The 17,208-nt window shown below is 44.7% G+C and overlaps 1 protein-coding gene across 1 annotated transcript; it reads left to right on the forward strand.

The window, feature by feature from the left end:
• The first annotated feature begins 2,628 nt into the window (after positions 1 to 2,628).
• ARR3 (arrestin 3) lies at positions 2,629 to 16,936 on the forward strand. The gene is made up of 17 exons (XM_032255853.1): positions 2,629 to 2,775; positions 3,737 to 3,774; positions 4,040 to 4,070; positions 4,219 to 4,279; positions 4,477 to 4,521; positions 11,525 to 11,724; positions 11,881 to 11,940; positions 12,133 to 12,200; positions 12,856 to 12,991; positions 13,179 to 13,263; positions 13,529 to 13,601; positions 14,005 to 14,142; positions 15,425 to 15,508; positions 15,779 to 15,802; positions 15,954 to 16,006; positions 16,288 to 16,297; positions 16,772 to 16,936. The coding sequence occupies exons 2-17, from the start codon at positions 3,767 to 3,769 to the stop codon at positions 16,860 to 16,862; spliced, it is 1,167 nt and encodes a 388-aa protein (XP_032111744.1). The 5' UTR covers positions 2,629 to 2,775; positions 3,737 to 3,766; the 3' UTR covers positions 16,863 to 16,936.
• The last annotated feature ends 272 nt before the right edge of the window (positions 16,937 to 17,208 follow it).

Below are 17,208 nucleotides of genomic sequence, written 5' to 3' on the forward strand. Positions count from 1 at the left end.
TACTGCAATCTTTTACTAAGTAACACACCCCTTCCTCATGCAGAGATCTGATCATCATTTTCTAAATGGAAGGTCTGGTTAGAGATATCATCCGGTAGTACAGAATGAGGTGGGTAAGGACCTAAAAATATTTCTCCCACCATTGTATTATAGGGGCCAGAAACTCCAATATAGATTAATTTCTTTGCCTTCTTACTGTCGCATCCTTGTAAAATGCAGGTATTCCAGGTCAAAGTGACACTGGTGATAGTTCTCTTTGGGAAGCTTGGGAATCCAGTTAGCTTTGGGAAGCCAACTGGAAAGAGGCACAAAGAAATTTGCTGGGGAGATGGAAATGTTCTATATCTTAACCTGTGTGGTTGCTATATGTGTGTTTATACAGGTGTATTAAACTCCTATGGATGCTGTAACAAATTACCATAGGCTTGGTGACTTAAAACAATACACAGTTCTTCTCTTACAATTCTGGAGGTCAGAAGTCCAAAATCAGTTTCAAAGGGCCAAAATCAAGGTTTCAGCAGGGCCATGCCTGGGCAGGAACAGCCATCTTGTGGCCATGAGAGACTTCGGGGAAAGTCGATTTCCTTGTCTTTTCCAGCTTCTAGAGCTGTATTCCTTGCATTCCTTGGCTCATGGCCCCTTCCTCCATCTTCAAAGCCAGTGGCCTAGCATCTTGCTTCAGACCCCATATTGCCTCCTACCTCTGAGTCAAATCTCTCTCTGCCGCTCTCTCATAGAGACCAGTGATAGCACTAGAGCCCACCTGGATAATCCAGAATAATCTCCCCATTTCAAGATCCTTAATTTATTCACATCTGCAAAGTCTCTTTTTCATATAAGGTGACATTCGTCAGTTCCCAGAATTAAGACCTGACATCTTTGGGTGGCATAATTCAGCCTGCCACAATAGGTAAAAATTCACTGAACTGCAGTTAAGATTTGTGCATTTTACCTCAGTCAAGAAATGCGCAAACTTCTGGAAAAGAGTAATGATTTACATTCTGTCATAATAATCAATTAAAGACCTAGCAGATCTACTCTCTTCCTACTGAGAGGCCCATGGATCTGAGTAGAAAGAGAGGATAAGAGGGATTGAGTACCTAAAAGGGAGGTAGGAGCCTCGAGTGTGGGTCTAAAGACAAAAATCGGCCAACCACCAGTTATTCTAGAGATTCTGGGAAAGGTTTCCTGAATGATAAAAATAAGCACACAAGAAGAGAAGCCTTCCTCTCCTGCCATTGACTATTGCCATGTCTGGCATGAAAAGTACATTCATTCTGACTTTTCACCTTCCTCTCAGACACCAGCCTTGGCATGTATATGAGCCTTTCCTGTATGTCCAGCAGTAGTTTTTATCCCACTATGGTACCTGCAGAATCTGGGCTTCTCGTACTATCTGAAAGCTCCTGAGAAGGAGAGAGTTATAGTAACTAAACAACAATGCCCTGAGATGCATATTGGCTAGGAATGACAGGGGCTGACACTGTGAACTGTGCAAAGAGAATATGGGACAGCTGTCCAGAGCCTTCAGTGAGGGGCAGGAGTTAGGGAAGGCCGTGCCCAGCCCTCTGAGCCATAGCCAAAGCCATCCTCTGAAGAATGGACACTGCATTGTGGGGGTTGGGATTGAGGGCTGTGTCTATAGATAAGTAATGGCCAGCCAGCTGTAAGGGGAGGTAAAGGGGTTCAGAGTCCTGAACCCCCAGAGCTTGCAGAGTCTGTCTCTACATTCTCTATGCCCGTGAAGCCTGAGCCTGGGCCCTATGGGAAGGACAGTCAAGAAAGGAAGATTACTTTGTTGTTACCACTGTGGGGGTCCTGGCAGCTGCAGAGACAGAAATATCTCTAATTCCATGAGCGGTCATATGAGGCAAGAGAAGCTGCTTAGAGCATGGACTTAGTTTCAGGGATTGGATAGAGTCAAGAGTGGGAGTGAGGAGGTTTACCCCAGGTGGGGGTGATACAGATGTCAATTGCCTATTCCCTCCACATGCATGCCCTGCCAGAAGAACCTGTACCTGGGCTGGGAATCTTATGTTACCTTCCTCTCCAATGAGAAAAGAAGTTCAAGGCTCACAGACATGTGCACACACAGCTCAATGCACTCAGCTTCCCCTCCACCACTCCTGCCCCCACTACCTACAGGAGATTGACTCCTGCTGTGCACATAAGCTGGGATAATCAGGGTTTCTAAACATCAGCTTCAAGAGTCCAAGGTCCCAAGTGGTAGGGGGCTGGGTACAAGGTACTCTTTCCTATACTTGTGGCTTTTGTGTGGCCTGGAGCCGCTGACACAGAGATTGGAGTGTGACACAAGGTATTCCTTTCAAAAACACAAAGTCCTATACTTTGAGCCCTCCCATTTCAACCCCTCATCATGCTTCACCTTTAAGACCTTTAACTCCACTTTGACCCAAGTTCTCAGGTTCAAGGCCTCACAAGGCCAAAATCCTGAAGTTACCTTTCTCAAACTCCCCTGCCTTTAACATCATCAGACTCAACCTCCTGCCCCCACTCTGTCCCAGCAGCAATAGCCTGCTAATCTTTTAGCCACTAATCTTTTAGGCACTAATCTGCTTTCCAAACTCTTGGCACCTGAGCTATTTATAGTAGTGTTTCATGCCCCCCCCAACCCCCCCTGCCGCAAAGAACCCTATTCTTTTCCGATGACCCCCACCAATCAAAACACTCAGAGGACTGTGGGTATAAGAGGCTGGGGAGGCAAGCATAGCAACCAGAGCTGGAGACTGATGTGAACTTGATCTCTCTCCCCAGGTAATATTCCAAAGCCCTCTACTTCTAGCCTGTATGAAGCCCTATGTCCCTTGTTCTTAGCATCCCCTTTAATATATTAGGCAGCAGTTGAGGGACACCCTTCCTGACACAGCCTATAGTCATTCAGGCCTAGAGACCTTCCAAAGACCTCTGGAAGCTCCCCTAAGCTCACCCCCTGGGCCAGGCTCAGTAAGCATCAAAGGGAAGCACTAGAGAGACATCTCCCTGTCTCTAAGGATTCCCACCCCAAGGCCTAGCCCCTGGGGACCTGGATGGGGATAAGGATGGGAAAATCTAGGGAAGGGAATGAGAGGGATGAGTTCAAGGAGGACTTTCAACCTCCATAGAGACCTTTGTCACCAAAAACTGAGAGCATGAAGGCATCAACCCCTTATCTCCCACACCTTTATCCCTTCTTTGTTGAGAGTCAAGGCCATCATGAGGTGAACTCAGGCTCAGGATCCATTGCAGGAGCAGAAGCAGACAGAATCCATTCATTTGTTCATTCATTCATTCATGTATCCAGCAAACATGCCTTGTGTGCCAGGGGATGTCTACTCTCATACAGACCAAGAAACACATTTTTCTCATACTTTTCTGGATGGAAGCCTCTGTCCAGCCCCTTTCCAGAGAAGTTCCTTCTCTCTGAGGGCTCTCAAGAATTCCCCAGCTATTCTAGGAAGTTTGGCCCTTTCTGGAGAATAGATAGTATGGTTATTCAATGATTTGTACAAAGTAGGAAGGTTTTTTTTCCCCTCTTGACCAAGATGGGCAAGAATATGGCTGAAGAAGGCTAAAGAAGTACCCTTGGCACAAGGGAAAACAGGAGGTACTTGATGTGGGTGAGGTGTCTGTCTGAGGAAAGGTTACATCACACTAGGTGTATATGGATGGTATGCTGGAGTGGGATGAGAAGAATAGAGATGAAATGATTGAGCCTTTCTTCTTTCCCTCTTCCTAGAAAAGGCTCAACATCAACTATATAGCCAACATGTCCAAGTAAGAACTCCTAATCCTCTAAACCTGTGAATTGCTCCCTATCACCATTCAAGTACTTGCCTTTGGGATAGAGGGATTTCCAATCTCTCCCTAATTTGTGTCCTTGGATTCTACCCCGATTACCTCTAGCTTTGCCCCATCCTATGCTCCTGGAGCCTCTTCTCCTAATCCTAAGAATATTTCTTTTTCTCCCCACCTCCCTTATTTCCTCTTCCCTGCTTTTCCAATCCCCCTCTCTATCCTCTTTCTGGTTTTCTCCCCATAGGGTGTTTAAGAAGACCAGCTCCAATGGGAAGGTGAGAGAACCTGGCCCAGCTGGGTAAATGAGAGGGCAAAAGGGATAGGTGGGTACATCCTTCAAGGTCAGGGGTCTGGGTTGGGGGTTTCAGGGGAATCCATTCAAAAATGATCACGAGAATAACATGGGAGGTTGTTCCACAACAGCTCTCCATCTACCTGGGGAAACGGGACTTCGTGGACCATGTGGACACAGTGGAACCCATTGGTCAGTGAGTCCAAAAAAGGGGAAGCCTGGGGAAAGAAGAATGGAAACTAGGCAGTAAAAGAAAGTCCAGGAAAGACCGTGCAGAAAAGGAGGCCAATTAAAGGGAAGAATGGGAAGAAACATTTGAGGGATCATCTTCTGTTTCACTGTCTGAGAGTTTTTCCTGACCAAGGTGCTGTCTGTCCCTCTCTCCGCAGATGGTGTAGTCCTGGTTGATCCCGAGTACTTAGAAGGTCGAAAGTGTAAGTGGAAATCCTTGTTGGTCTTTGTATGTTTCAGACAGGTAACCCAATGAGTGGATTGCACCAGAAATGTATAAGAAAACCAGAAAGTGGCAGGAACTGTGAATGCCGTGTCTGGTGGAGGCTGACAACTGGGAATTCCAGCCCAGTGTGGCCAAATTTTCTAATTGTTAACTAGAAACTGTAAATGAAAGCTCAGAATATGAAAAGATTATGGTGCCCCTTACCCAAATAATAGTCCAAGTAAATATCTAAAGCATAAATTAAATTTTATTTTTCAAAATTTTATAGGATTTACACTTGTGCTGAAATTAAAATAGCTTCTTTCAAAATTTTGAATTTTCTCTATTATTATTGGTGGTGCCCCTGCTTGGCTATTGATCTGAATCTTAGACTGCCTATGATATAATCCAATAAGCCAGAAATCCATATTTTAATGCAAATTTCCTGATTTTCAAATGTTGGCAACTCACTAAAAGACTTTAGAAGCCTGGATAGATTAAATCCCCAACCCTGCTTTTTTTTCTGTTGGCTAGATGTGACCTTCAGGCTGCCGTTTTGCAACCTCTGGTATTCATCTTTCCATCTTCCTTTTTGTGTTAGGAAACTGCCTGATGTTTTATTCAAGAAAAAAATCCCAAACAAAGAAACAAAATAACAACCATAAGAAGTAACAGTAAAAAACATTACTCTGGAAGCAGCACTACATATCAAGATTACACTCACTTTTTTTTTTTTCTGCTTTTTTTCCCTTTTAATTCTCACTATGGATTAACTCCACTGTGATCCAACTAGAATGAAAATTGGGTTTGATTTGAAAAAGGCCATGAATGGGTTGATGAATACTAGTTCAGATGTAACCATTAGATATTGGAGAATAAAGTAGACTAAATCTCTCAGATTAAGCAGTGTCAAAAAGCAATCCAGTCAATTTGAAATATTAGAGGAACTTTGGGATAGACTCATAAATTAACCAACTTATTTAAGGTTCCCAGGTATTCTATATTTCTAAAACCAAAATCGTTTTTTCACATTTCTATAAAATCCTCACAAGCTATGGAAAGAAATCTTTAGTTAAAAAATATATGTTGTTCTAGGAAGACGATGCATTTTTCCTTTTATTCTAATCTTCCTTTGTGTCCCCTTAGTAGAGTTTTATATTACTTTTCATTTAAGTTGTGCATATTTGTTTTTTTTGTTTTTTTTTTGTTTTTTTTTTTTTGAGACGGAGTTTTGCTCTTGTTGCCCAGTCTGGAGTGCAATGGCAGGATCTCGGCTCACCGCAACCTCCGCCTCCTGGGTTCAAGCGATTCTCCTGCCTCAGCCTCCTGAGTAACTGGGATTAGAGGCATGCGCCACCACACTCAGCTAATTTTGTATATTTAGTAGAGATGGGGTTTCTCTATGTTGGTCAGGCTGGTCTCAAACTCCTGACCTCAGGTGATCCGCCCACCTCAGCCTCCCAAAGTGCTGGGATTACAGGCTTGAGCCACCGCGCCCGGCTAAATTGTGCATATTTCTTGTTTATTCTTAGTTTTTCAATATGTTTTGTTACCTCTATGAAGATTGTCTTGTTTGCATCATATTTCCTAATGTGTTTTTCTATCAAGGTACATTTGTGGACGTAAAATGTGCTTACTCTGTACTGTGGAGTGATAAAGGCCAGTGATAGGGCAGTAGTATATGTGGTGGTGTGAACGAATTGTTGTTCAACAAAAATCTATCTGGAATCTCTCTCTGTATTATTTCTTACAACTGCATGTGACTCCACAATGATCTCAAAATACAAAGTTTAACTTCAAAAGGATAATGAGAGCAAAATAAAAAATACCTAAGGTGGCCTTGTGTTCAATTATAGCAACAGACAAAGTTGGGAAGCAAACACAACAGATATTAACGGTAGTTATCTGTGGAACATGATTCATTATTTTGGAACTTTGATTTGTCTCTTCTGATGTTCAAACAATTAACATATTTTTTGTAGAATAAACACAAGTATAAACTAATAACTTTAGAATAGATACTGACTTTTGAAAGGAAATAAAAACAAGCAATTTCCTAGCACGCAAAACAAAAGGATAATTCCAAACTGCTAGAAAGCCAATTAGAGCATCAGTGGGGGGTAGGAGTTTCGAGATGCAGTTGATGTCTTAGTCTCCTGCCCTCCCTACACAGGAATAGCAAGCGATTCCAAGAACAAGTCATCTGATTAACACCCTTACCTCGGGGACTACTAGATCCCCTTCTGCGTTGCCCATCCTGACCTTTTCTCTGTGTCATTCCTCATCTCTTTCATTTCTTCTCTCACCTGCCTCCTTCCAGCCACCTCTTTTCCGCTCCTTTTTCCCTTTCTGTCTTTCTGCTTTCCTTTATCCCTTATTTCCCTTTCTTTCTCCCTTCTCCCACTATAATTGGCCATAATTGAGAACCAAGGTGAATCTATTTTTTGTATCTTTTGAAAATTACTAGATTTGTCTCCATTGTAGAAAAATTTTAAAACGTAGATGAAGAAGAGACTGCAACCTTGCCATCTTTAATCGCTAATAATATTTTTCATCTTATTTATTCATATTTTCTATGCAAACATCTATATTTTCATTAAAAATGCTATACTATAAATAATATTGTATAATCCTTTAAACCTGTGTCAGAATATAAAAATCTATAACTTTTTAAGTTGCCTAGTATTATATTGTACGGGAATACCACGAAGCCCTGTAATACACATACTTTTTATACTAGTTCAATTATTTCTTTAGGCGAAATGCCTAGAAGAGAAATTAATGGCAAAAAGGCATTCACCATTTTTAAAGCTTTCTATACCTATTGTCAAATTGCTCTCTAAAATACTTATGCCAATTAAATCTCCCTCCTGCAGTGCATGAGGCTGTCCATATTACCCTAGCCTTTATAAACACTGATACTATCAATACTTTCAGGCTTTGCTGTATCTTTTGAATATAGGTTGATTTTCCTCGTTCTCAATTTTAAAAGAAAATAATCTGGTGTTTGATGTTTTGAGTTCTGAAAAATACTAAAATAAGTTGCTTTCTACTCAAGTGCTGCTGTTGGTAGTTTTCTTTCCTTTGGGTCACAGCCCCTGATAGAAATAAGGTTACCCATTCGTGTTCTACATCTTTACTTGCCTCAACTTCTGTCACCCTGTACATGGACAGGTATCCCTCCCTACTCCGTTCTACATTCCATTAGCCTTTTTCAGAGGCTTTCTATCTGCCTCTCACTTGATTTCTTTTAAATCTTAGATGCCAGTTACAAAGTATGAGTTCAATTATAACTCTTCCATTCCTGTCAGTATTCCCATCATCATCATCAACATCCACATCTACATTATTTGAAGTTTCCAAAGAGATTTCTTTTTTCTTTTTTTGACATGAGGTCTTGCTCTGTTGCCCAGGCTAGAGTGCAGTGGTACCATCTCAGCTCACTGCAACCTCCGCCTCCTGAGTTCAAGTGATTCTCCTGCCTCAGCCTCCTGAGTAGCTGGGACTACAGGCACCCACCACCACGCCTGGTTAATTTTTGTGTTTTTACTAAAGGCGAGGATTCACCATGTTGGCCAGGCTGAAATTGAACTCCTGTCATTGGGCAATCCAACCAACTTGGCCTCCCAAAGTGCTGGAATTACAGGAGTGAGCCACTGTGCCCCGCCTGCAAAGGGATTTCTTATACATCAACTCCTCACAACTGTCTTATGAGTTAAGTTAAATACCTATGAGCCTGGAACTTGGAGACAGACAAGCCTGAGTTGAAATCCTGCGCCATTGTTTAACAGCACTGAGCTCCCTTTCCGTACCTGTAAAGTGGAGATAACAGCACGTCAGAGGGTTAGTTTGAGGTCTAAATAGCATATATAGAACTACCAGAGCAGTCCTATTCTTGACAGGTGTAGTAACTGAGACCCGGAGAACTCAAGGGGTTTGTGCAAGTCCTAGTCAAGTCCAGGTATTCTGACCCTAAGTATTATTGTTTCTCTTTTTCATGATAAAATATTTCAGGCACGTAGAATTATGTTAGGAATATTCTGTAAAAATCACCAAGCTTTAATAAGAATGACAGAAACAAACTAAAGCCTCCTGTGTGTCCCTCCTCCCTCCCTACTCCTTCTCCTCCTGCTCTCCTCCCTCCACAGATAACCACTATCCTGAATTTGGGGTTTGTTATTCGCTCAGTGGCTCCATTCTTGTACTCCATAGTTAAGTGTCTATGATGAACTTTGATATTGTCCTATCTGCTTTCAAACTTTTTTATTTTGTTTTGTTTTCTTTTTGAAATGAAGTCTCGTTCTGTCGCCCAGGCTGGACTGCAGTGGCATGATCTCGGCTCGCTGCAAACTCCACCTATGGGCTTCAAGCCATTCTCCTGCCTCAGCCTCCCGAGTAGCTGGGATTAGAGGCACCTGCCACCACACCAGGCTAATTTTTATATTTTCAGTAGATACCGGGTTTCACCAGCATGGCCAGGCTTGTCTTGAACTCCTGACCTCTGATCCACCCACCCTGGCTCCCAAAGTGCTGGGATTACAGGCATGAGCCACTGTGCCTGGCCCCTTTGAAACTTTATATATAAACAGTAATATAGTGTGCCTATCATTCCGCAGCTACATTTGTTTGTTCAGTAGCTTCCTTTTTTTTTTTTTTTTTCCAGACAGTCTTGCTCTGTCACCCAGGCTGGAGTGCAATGGTGCAATCTCAGCTCACTGCAACCTCTGCCTCCCAGGTTCAAGCAATTATCCTGCCTCAGCCTCCCAAGTAGCAGGAATTACAGGTGTACACCACCATACCTGGCTAATTTTTGTATTTTAGTAGAGACGGGTTTTCACCATGTTGGCCAGGCTGGTCTTGAACTCCAGTCCTCAAGCAATCTGCTGCCTAGGCATCCCAAAGTGCTGGGATTACAGGCGTGAGCTACCACACCGGGCCTGGTTCAATAGCTTTTGAGATTTAACCGTGTTGACACAGGTCTTAGTCTGTTTCTATTGCTACAGCAAAATACGTGAGACTAGGTAATTTAAAAGTACAGAAATTTATTTTCTCACAATTCTGAAAGGGAGGAAGTCCAACATCAAGGCTCCAGCAGGTGCAGTTGTGTGATGAGGGCTGCTCTCTGCTTCCAAGATGGTGCCTTATTGCTGCATCCTCTGGAGGGGAGGAACATTGTGTCCTCACGTGGTGGAAGGTGAAAGGGCAAACGGTGTCCTATCTAAGGGCCTTAATCCGGTTCATGAAGGGATTCAGGAACAAAGAAGGCCCATGATCTAATCATTTCTTGATGGCCATCTTGATACCATCACAATGGCCATCAAGTTTCAACTCCTGAATGATAAAGAGGACACATACAAGCCATAGCATTCCATCAAGTTCTAGTTCATGTATTTTAATCTTGGTTTAGTATTCCATTTTGTAAATATGCCACAAACGTTTTACTCATTCTCCGGCTGATAGATATTTAGATTATCTCCAGGTTTAGTTCTGACAAACATTGATGCAACGGCCATTATCATATGTATCTCCTTGTAAACAAGAACAAAAGCTCCTTTAAAGTCACATTATTAGGTCATACACTACGAGCAGATTTAATTCTACTGGATAATCCCAAATAGATTTTCAAATTAGTTGCATTAATACTCCCACGAGCAGTATGTAACAACTCTTTTGTTCCACATCTTTTTTTTTTTTTAATTGCATTTTAGGTTTTGGGGTACATGTGAAAAACATGCAAGATTGTTGCATAGGTACACACGTGGCAGTGTGATTTTCTTCCTTCCTCCCCCTCACCTATATCTGGCATTTCTCCTCATGCCATCCCCCCCAACTCCCCACCTCCCGATGTCCCTCCCCTATTTCCCTCCAACAGACCCCAGTGTGCAGTGCTCCCCTCCCCGTGTCCATGTGTTCCCATTGTTCAACACCCGCCTATGAGTGAGAACATGCGGTGTTTGATTTTCTGCTCCTGTGTCAGTTTGCTGAGAATGATGGTTTCCAAGTTCATCCATGACCCTATAAAGGACACGAACTCATCGTTTTTTATGGCTGCGTAATATTCCATGGTGTATATGTGCCACATTTTCCCTGTCCAGTCTATCATCGATGGGCATCTGGGTTGGTTCCAGGTCTTTGCTATTGTAAACTGTGCTGCAATGAACATTCGTGTGCATGTGTCCTTATAGTAGAACGATTTATAATCCTTTGGATATATACCCAGTAATGGGATTGCTGGGTCAAATGGAATTTCTATTTCTAGGTTCTTGAGGAATCGTCACACTGTCTTCCACAATGGTTGATCTAATTTACACTCCCACCAACAGTGTAAAAGAGTTCCTATTTCTCCACATCCTCTCCAGCATCTGTTGTCTCCAGATTTTTTAATGATCGCCATTGTAACTGGCGTGAGATGGTATCTCAATGTAGTTTTGATTTGCATTTCTCTGATGACCAGTGATGATGAGCATTTTTTCTTATGTTTGTTGGCCTCATGTATGTCTTCTTTTGTAAAGTGTCTGTTCATATCCTTTGCCCACTTTTGAATGGGCTTGTTTGTAACACATACTATTGTCAGACTTAGAACTTTTTGACAATCTGATGGGTGCGAAATCTTATCTGGTTGCCCTTTAATTTGCATTTATCTGACTACTAATGAGATTAAACATGTTTTCATATGTTATTGGGCATGCCTTCACATTTTTTGCACACTACGATACTGGTCCGTCATTCTTGTTGATGTGTGATGTGCTTACGTATTTTGGATGCTAACCTTCTGTGTATTATATGTGTTGCAAAGATATTCCCCCAGGCTTTCCTTTTTTGTTTGTTTATAAAGACATTCAATATAAATCTCACAGCAGACAAATGTGTTAATAGCGGTTTTCTTTGCGGCCATAGTCTTTTGATCATATGACATCACCTCTCTGTGTCTTCTTGACCCAGTTAAGATTCCCCTTCCCACTCAGGCCTGACAGGCCACTCTCTTCCTCCTTTGCCTGCAGTGTTTGTCATGTTGACATGTGCCTTTCGCTATGGCCGTGATGACTTGGATGTGATTGGTCTGACATTCCGGAAAGATCTGTATGTGCAGACCCTGCAAGTGGTCCCAGCTGAATCCACCAGCACTCAGGGGCCCCTCACAGTCCTACAGGAGCGATTGCTGCACAAGCTAGGGGACAATGCCTACCCCTTTACCCTGCAGGTACTGACCCCAAACCCTGGGTGGGCAAGGTTTCCAGGGAAGATTAAGAGAGGAAGCTCAAGAAGGGCAACAAGGGAGAGGGGTCCCTATTTGTGTTGTATCGGTTTGAATTCTTTTCTTTTCTACTTCTTTCATGACCACTTTTTTGTCCCCTAGATGGTGACCAACCTGCCCTGTTCTGTCACACTACAGCCAGGTCCAGAAGATTCAGGCAAGGTGAAGACCGAGGACTGGGTTCTAAGAAAGAGGGACAGATGGTAATGCCAGGGTAGAGGAACAGTGGGACAAACAGGCAAGACTGTAGAGAAATGGACAGCTAAGGAAGGAGGTCAGGCATTTTCTTATAGGCCCACGGGGAAGGGAGGACAGCACTGGAAATGAGCTCTCTTTGCCCCTGTCCCTTTACAGCCCTGTGGGATTGACTTTGAGGTGAAGAGTTTCTGTGCTGAAAACCCGGAGGAGACAGTGTCCAAGAGGTATTCTCTGGTTCTCCCCAAAATCCTTGCCTCCAGCCTGTCCCAGGAAACAGATCCTGCTCTAATGACAGAAATAGCCCCACTTTCAACCTCCACAGCATCGTCGCCACCAGTGACGCCCGTTCCTGAGTCCCCTCTGACTTCTCTTCTTTGCTCTAGGGCAAGGGTCAGCAAACTTTTGTGTACGGTCCAAAAAATAACTACTTGGTTTTTGTGGGCCATGTAGTCTCTGTTGCAACTATGCAACTCTGCTGTTGTAGCACAAACGCAGCCACAGGAGGTACAGTAATGAATGAGTGTGGCTGTGTGTCCGATAGAACTTTGTTTATGGACACTGAAATTTGAATTTCATGTCATATCCACATGTCGTAAAATACTATTGTTCCTTGATTTATTTCAACCATTTATAAATGTAGTGTAACCATTCTCAGTTCCTGGACCATAGGAAAACAGGCAACAGGCCAGATTTGGCCAGTGGGCCATAGTTTACCAACCTTTGGTCTACATACTTACATTAAGGGTCTAGAGGAGTTCTCTGAGGGGGACCTTCCTCTATTCCCATTCTTAAGCAAGGGTTGGGCTGTGCGGGTGGGATGGGAGAGGGCTGTGGGTCTGAAAGGAGGATGCTCTGGCTGATCCCTTGGTCTCTGCTCAGAGACTATGTGCGACTGGTTGTCCGGAAAGTACAATTTGCACCACCGGAGGCAGGCCCTGGCCCCTCAGCCCAGACCGTCCGCCGCTTTCTTCTATCAGCTCAGCCCCTACAACTCCAGGCCTGGATGGACAGGGAGGTTTGTTACCCTCACTTCCTGCCTCCTGCCCCAGCATCCCCTCTGATGCCCTTTCTTCACTGATAACCTACGTGGGCAGGCAGAGATGGGAGCCAGGGTGGCAAGACTGCTAAGGAAACAGGGTTTATAGGTCTCCATCTGTGTATTCGTCCTCCAAACTTGACATGGGGCCCCCCTCCTGCTTTAGGTTCACTACCACGGAGAACCCATCTCCGTCAATGTTTCTATCAACAACTCCACCAACAAGGTCATCAAAAGAATCAAGATTTCCGGTGAGTTTCTTTTCCCATCCCTCTGCACCTGGTCCCAAAGCCACAGGTCTTTTTCCACAATTCTGCCTCACTTACCTGTCTGCATTCATCTAGGCTTTCCCTCTATCCCACATCTGTCAAAATGCACATCTCGTTTTCTCACTGGCCACGTCTTACTACATGATGTATAGTGTACCTGTGTGTAAGGTCACCTCTAAGGACAGTAAGCTGGGGTCACAAAAATGACTTATTGATTGTAATCATATATTTTTCCTGACTTGTTCAGTCGACCAGGTCACTGATGTTGTCCTGTATTCACTAGACAAGTACTCCAAGACTGTGTTCATTCAGGAATTCACGTAAGCTGGCACTGGGGCTGGGGTCAAAGAGCTAAAGGGTCGGGTGTTGGGAAGAGGTCCAGTAGGCTGGTGAGAAGGTGGGAAGACAAAAGGGAGGGAAAGTTCCGAAGAATGGGGAAGTTTAAGATGAAGGCTATAGTAGAGAATGGGAGGGATTCCGAGGACAATGGGATGGAGGGGACACAACTTACCCCCAGGAGTCCCATCAAAATGCTGAGCGAGGGCAGAACCATAAGGATTTCCAACCAGAATGAATTTCTCCCAGTCTTCACAGTTAAACATGTCACCTCTCTGGGATTCTCCAGTAGGTTCTCATACAATCTTGTACAAGATACTCTTGAGAGTAAAAGTGTACTGAGTAGGCAAACCCATTCTAAACCCTTCTCTTGTTCATCTTTCAAAGGGAGACTGTAGCTGCTAATTCCAACTTCTCCCAGAGCTTTGCAGTAACTCCAATCCTGGCTGCCAGCTGCCAGAAACGGGGCCTGGCACTGGATGGGAAACTCAAGCATGAGGATACCAACCTGGCCTCTAGCACGATGTAAGCTCACATGTAACTCTCAGCCTCCATTTCCTACTCCTACATACACAGCTCTGAGGTTTCATCTTCAGTGAAGCCTACCTGTTTTTAAACTGTCTCTAGGGCAGTGTTCACAGACCCCTCCAGGATCGAGGGCCAGTAGCAAGCTCAGTAATGCCCATGGGACCAACGGCAGGCTTACGTCAGAGGTGGAAAGAAAGGAAAACACGGGGAGGAAAGCAATCCTTACGTTGTATAAGATTTCACAGTTCATCGAGGTCCTACATATGTACTATGTCATCTTTGTGAGAATCCCACTAAAGTAGCCTGGATAGATGTTCTTACTCCCTTTTACATTTAAGGACCCTGAGTCTCAGAGAGAAGAAAGAACTGGTTTAAGGTAGCATGACTAATAAGAGGTAGAAGCAGACAGGATTTTATCACATGTCCTCCGGCTCTGAATATTGTGATCTCTACAGAATCGACTCTCTAGAGAACATGAAAATGCAGTAGAAGCATAGGAGATGAGAAATGGAGAAAAAGGAGGACAACAAAGGAAAAGGATGCAACAGAAATTAATAGAACTAGGATGTCATTCACTTGGTCCTGTCCCTCAGAGGCCATAGCCTTAGATGTGTCTCCCAGCAAAAACCACCTGCCAACATCTGATAGGTGTAATCCCTCCATCCCTCCCCATGGCTTATCAATCAAGCAGCTATAGACTGCGAACACTGGAAATAGCCTTGGAAATCATCCAAGCAGCGTTATTTTATATGTAAGAGATCAGCAGTAGAGAGCAATGATGAGATTTTTCCCAAGCTCCCTGGAGGAGGTAGAATGAGTTAGATCCTGAAATATGTGAAGGATCTAGTTACCAACAGTAGAAAAAAAGGAGCATTCTATACTGGGAACACAGCATGGGCAAAGGCTAGAAGATGGGAATCCACATGGCGTGTTCTGATCACGGAGAGAAGATGGGTCTGCTTAGGTCGTATCCAGCAGTTAGGGCAGAAAGTGTTAGAGAGGCTAGCTAGGGCAAGATTGTTAGGGGTCTTGAAAGGCAGGCAGAGTAGTTGTTGTATTCAAAAGGTAGGCTCTTGAGCAGAGGGTGACATGGTAAAACTGAATGTTAGGGAGACAAATGTGGTCTCCGTGGGTAGGAGAGCTTAGAGCCTGGGAGATATTCTGGGAGAAGACTAAATGTTATACGGTGTGGTGATGGGAATGCATGAGAAGAAACTGGGGACTGAATGAATTCTCCTAATGCCCCTACACACCCCCAAATGAATACTACACCCTCCAGTATTAGACCAGGAATGGACAAAGAGCTGCTGGGGATCCTGGTGTCCTACAAAGTCAGAGTCAACCTGATGGTGTCCTGTGGCGGGTAAGTGAGGGTTCTGGGTCTTGGGCTAAGGAGTCAAGGGCTTTTTGCCTCTCTTTTTCTCCCGGTTAGATTGACCCAATCCAACCATTCCTCACCCCTTCTCACAGACCAGGTTCCCAAACCTGTGAGCTAGCAAACAAGTCACTTTCCCTTCCAGAAACCCATTCTGTGGATGGCTCATTAGGGCTTATGATCCCTCATTCCCTATTAAAACTATGTTGCCCCTTCTCTATTTGCTGCTAATAATTTTGGGTGTCATTCTACCCACAGCATCCTAGGAGACCTGACGGCCAGGTAAGAGACTATGGGGTGGGGGGACATGGGCAAGAAGAGGAGGACAAGGGAGGGACTGAGGGCATCCAAAGACTGGAAACCTAAGGGAGGGAGGTCCAGGGGTTGGGTTTGTAGAGAGATGAGATGTCACCCCACATTGGGATCCTTGCAGCGATGTTGGTGTGGAGCTACCCTTGGTCCTGATCCACCCGAAGCCATCTCATGGTGAGTGATCCGGAGGAACTCACAGGAAGGGTTTTCCTGAGGGCTGAGGTCCAAGGCATTCTGATCTCATGAATTGGAGACGAGCAGTTTGGCTGTGGATGGAATAGCAATAGGCAGGCTGGGTGTCTAGGTTTTCAGGGGAACTGTGTGTGTCCTGAGTGCTGGGGAGGAAGGATTGGAAAGGGAGGGAAAAGGGTAAAGATACTTCTTCGGGGAACTGAAGAACCCCGAATCAGCTTCAGCTGCATTTTTTTTTCCCTCCCTCTCCATGCTTGCTGCAGAGGCCGCTAGGTAAATGGAATAGGAGACTTGGAAGCCCCATTCCCCTCTTCCCATTGCCACTCTCCATGTTATGACGATGGAAATGTGAAAATGCTTTCCCATGGTCCAGTGTAAACGTACGGCTTAGCTTCGTGTCACAGTTCGGTGCTTTCAATATGCCCTCTGTTCCCTTTCTGCATACCCCACCTTCCTGCCCCTTTCGTCTTTCATTCTTTGATACCTTCCCCCTTCCCACTCCTCATCCTTATTTCCCTTCCAGTGCGCCTGGGGAACTCTTGTGCTGGGAAATTTGGGCGGGAACGAAAGGAAACAAGCCAGAGTGGGTGATGGAGGATGGGGGATGGGGCATCAAGAGGGGGCCAAGGAGCCTAGCTGGGAAGCAGGGAGGGGATCACTTTTCTGGGATCAGGAAAAACCAGTGGACACGGAGGACACCCAGAAAGCGGTTGCTAACCCTCTATTCTCTTTTGCTGCTTCTGCAAGCTCTGAGGACATAGTCATCGAGGAGTTCACGCGGAAAGGCGAGGAGGACAGCCAGAAGGCTGTGGAGGCGGAGGGAGACGAGGGGAGCTGAGCACCTTGCTCTGGTGCCCGTCTGTGTGGGAGCCCCCACTGTAACACTCTAATAAATCAGCTTGTTCAGATGTGCCTGGTGATCTCTTGCCTATTTCCTCCAACTGGAGGGTCATGGAACTACTGAGAATGACCTTCCCTTCCCCCACCCCTTCGCTGTGACTACATTACACTTAGCCGATGCTTTCCCCTACACTGACCCCCATTTCTCTCTGACACAGTCAGTGGCCATCCCTGTCTCCGCCCCATGACCGCACTGGAACGGTCATAGGATCGCTCTGAACACGAGGAGCAGCGCGAGCTGCCAGGAGGGGGCCGAGGGGGCGTGGCCACGCCCAGGCGTCGGT

Source organism: Sapajus apella, unplaced genomic scaffold (genome assembly GCF_009761245.1).
Source record: "Sapajus apella isolate SASKATOON/1434 unplaced genomic scaffold, GSC_monkey_1.0 scaffold91, whole genome shotgun sequence".
Taxonomy (NCBI): domain Eukaryota; kingdom Metazoa; phylum Chordata; class Mammalia; order Primates; family Cebidae; genus Sapajus; species Sapajus apella.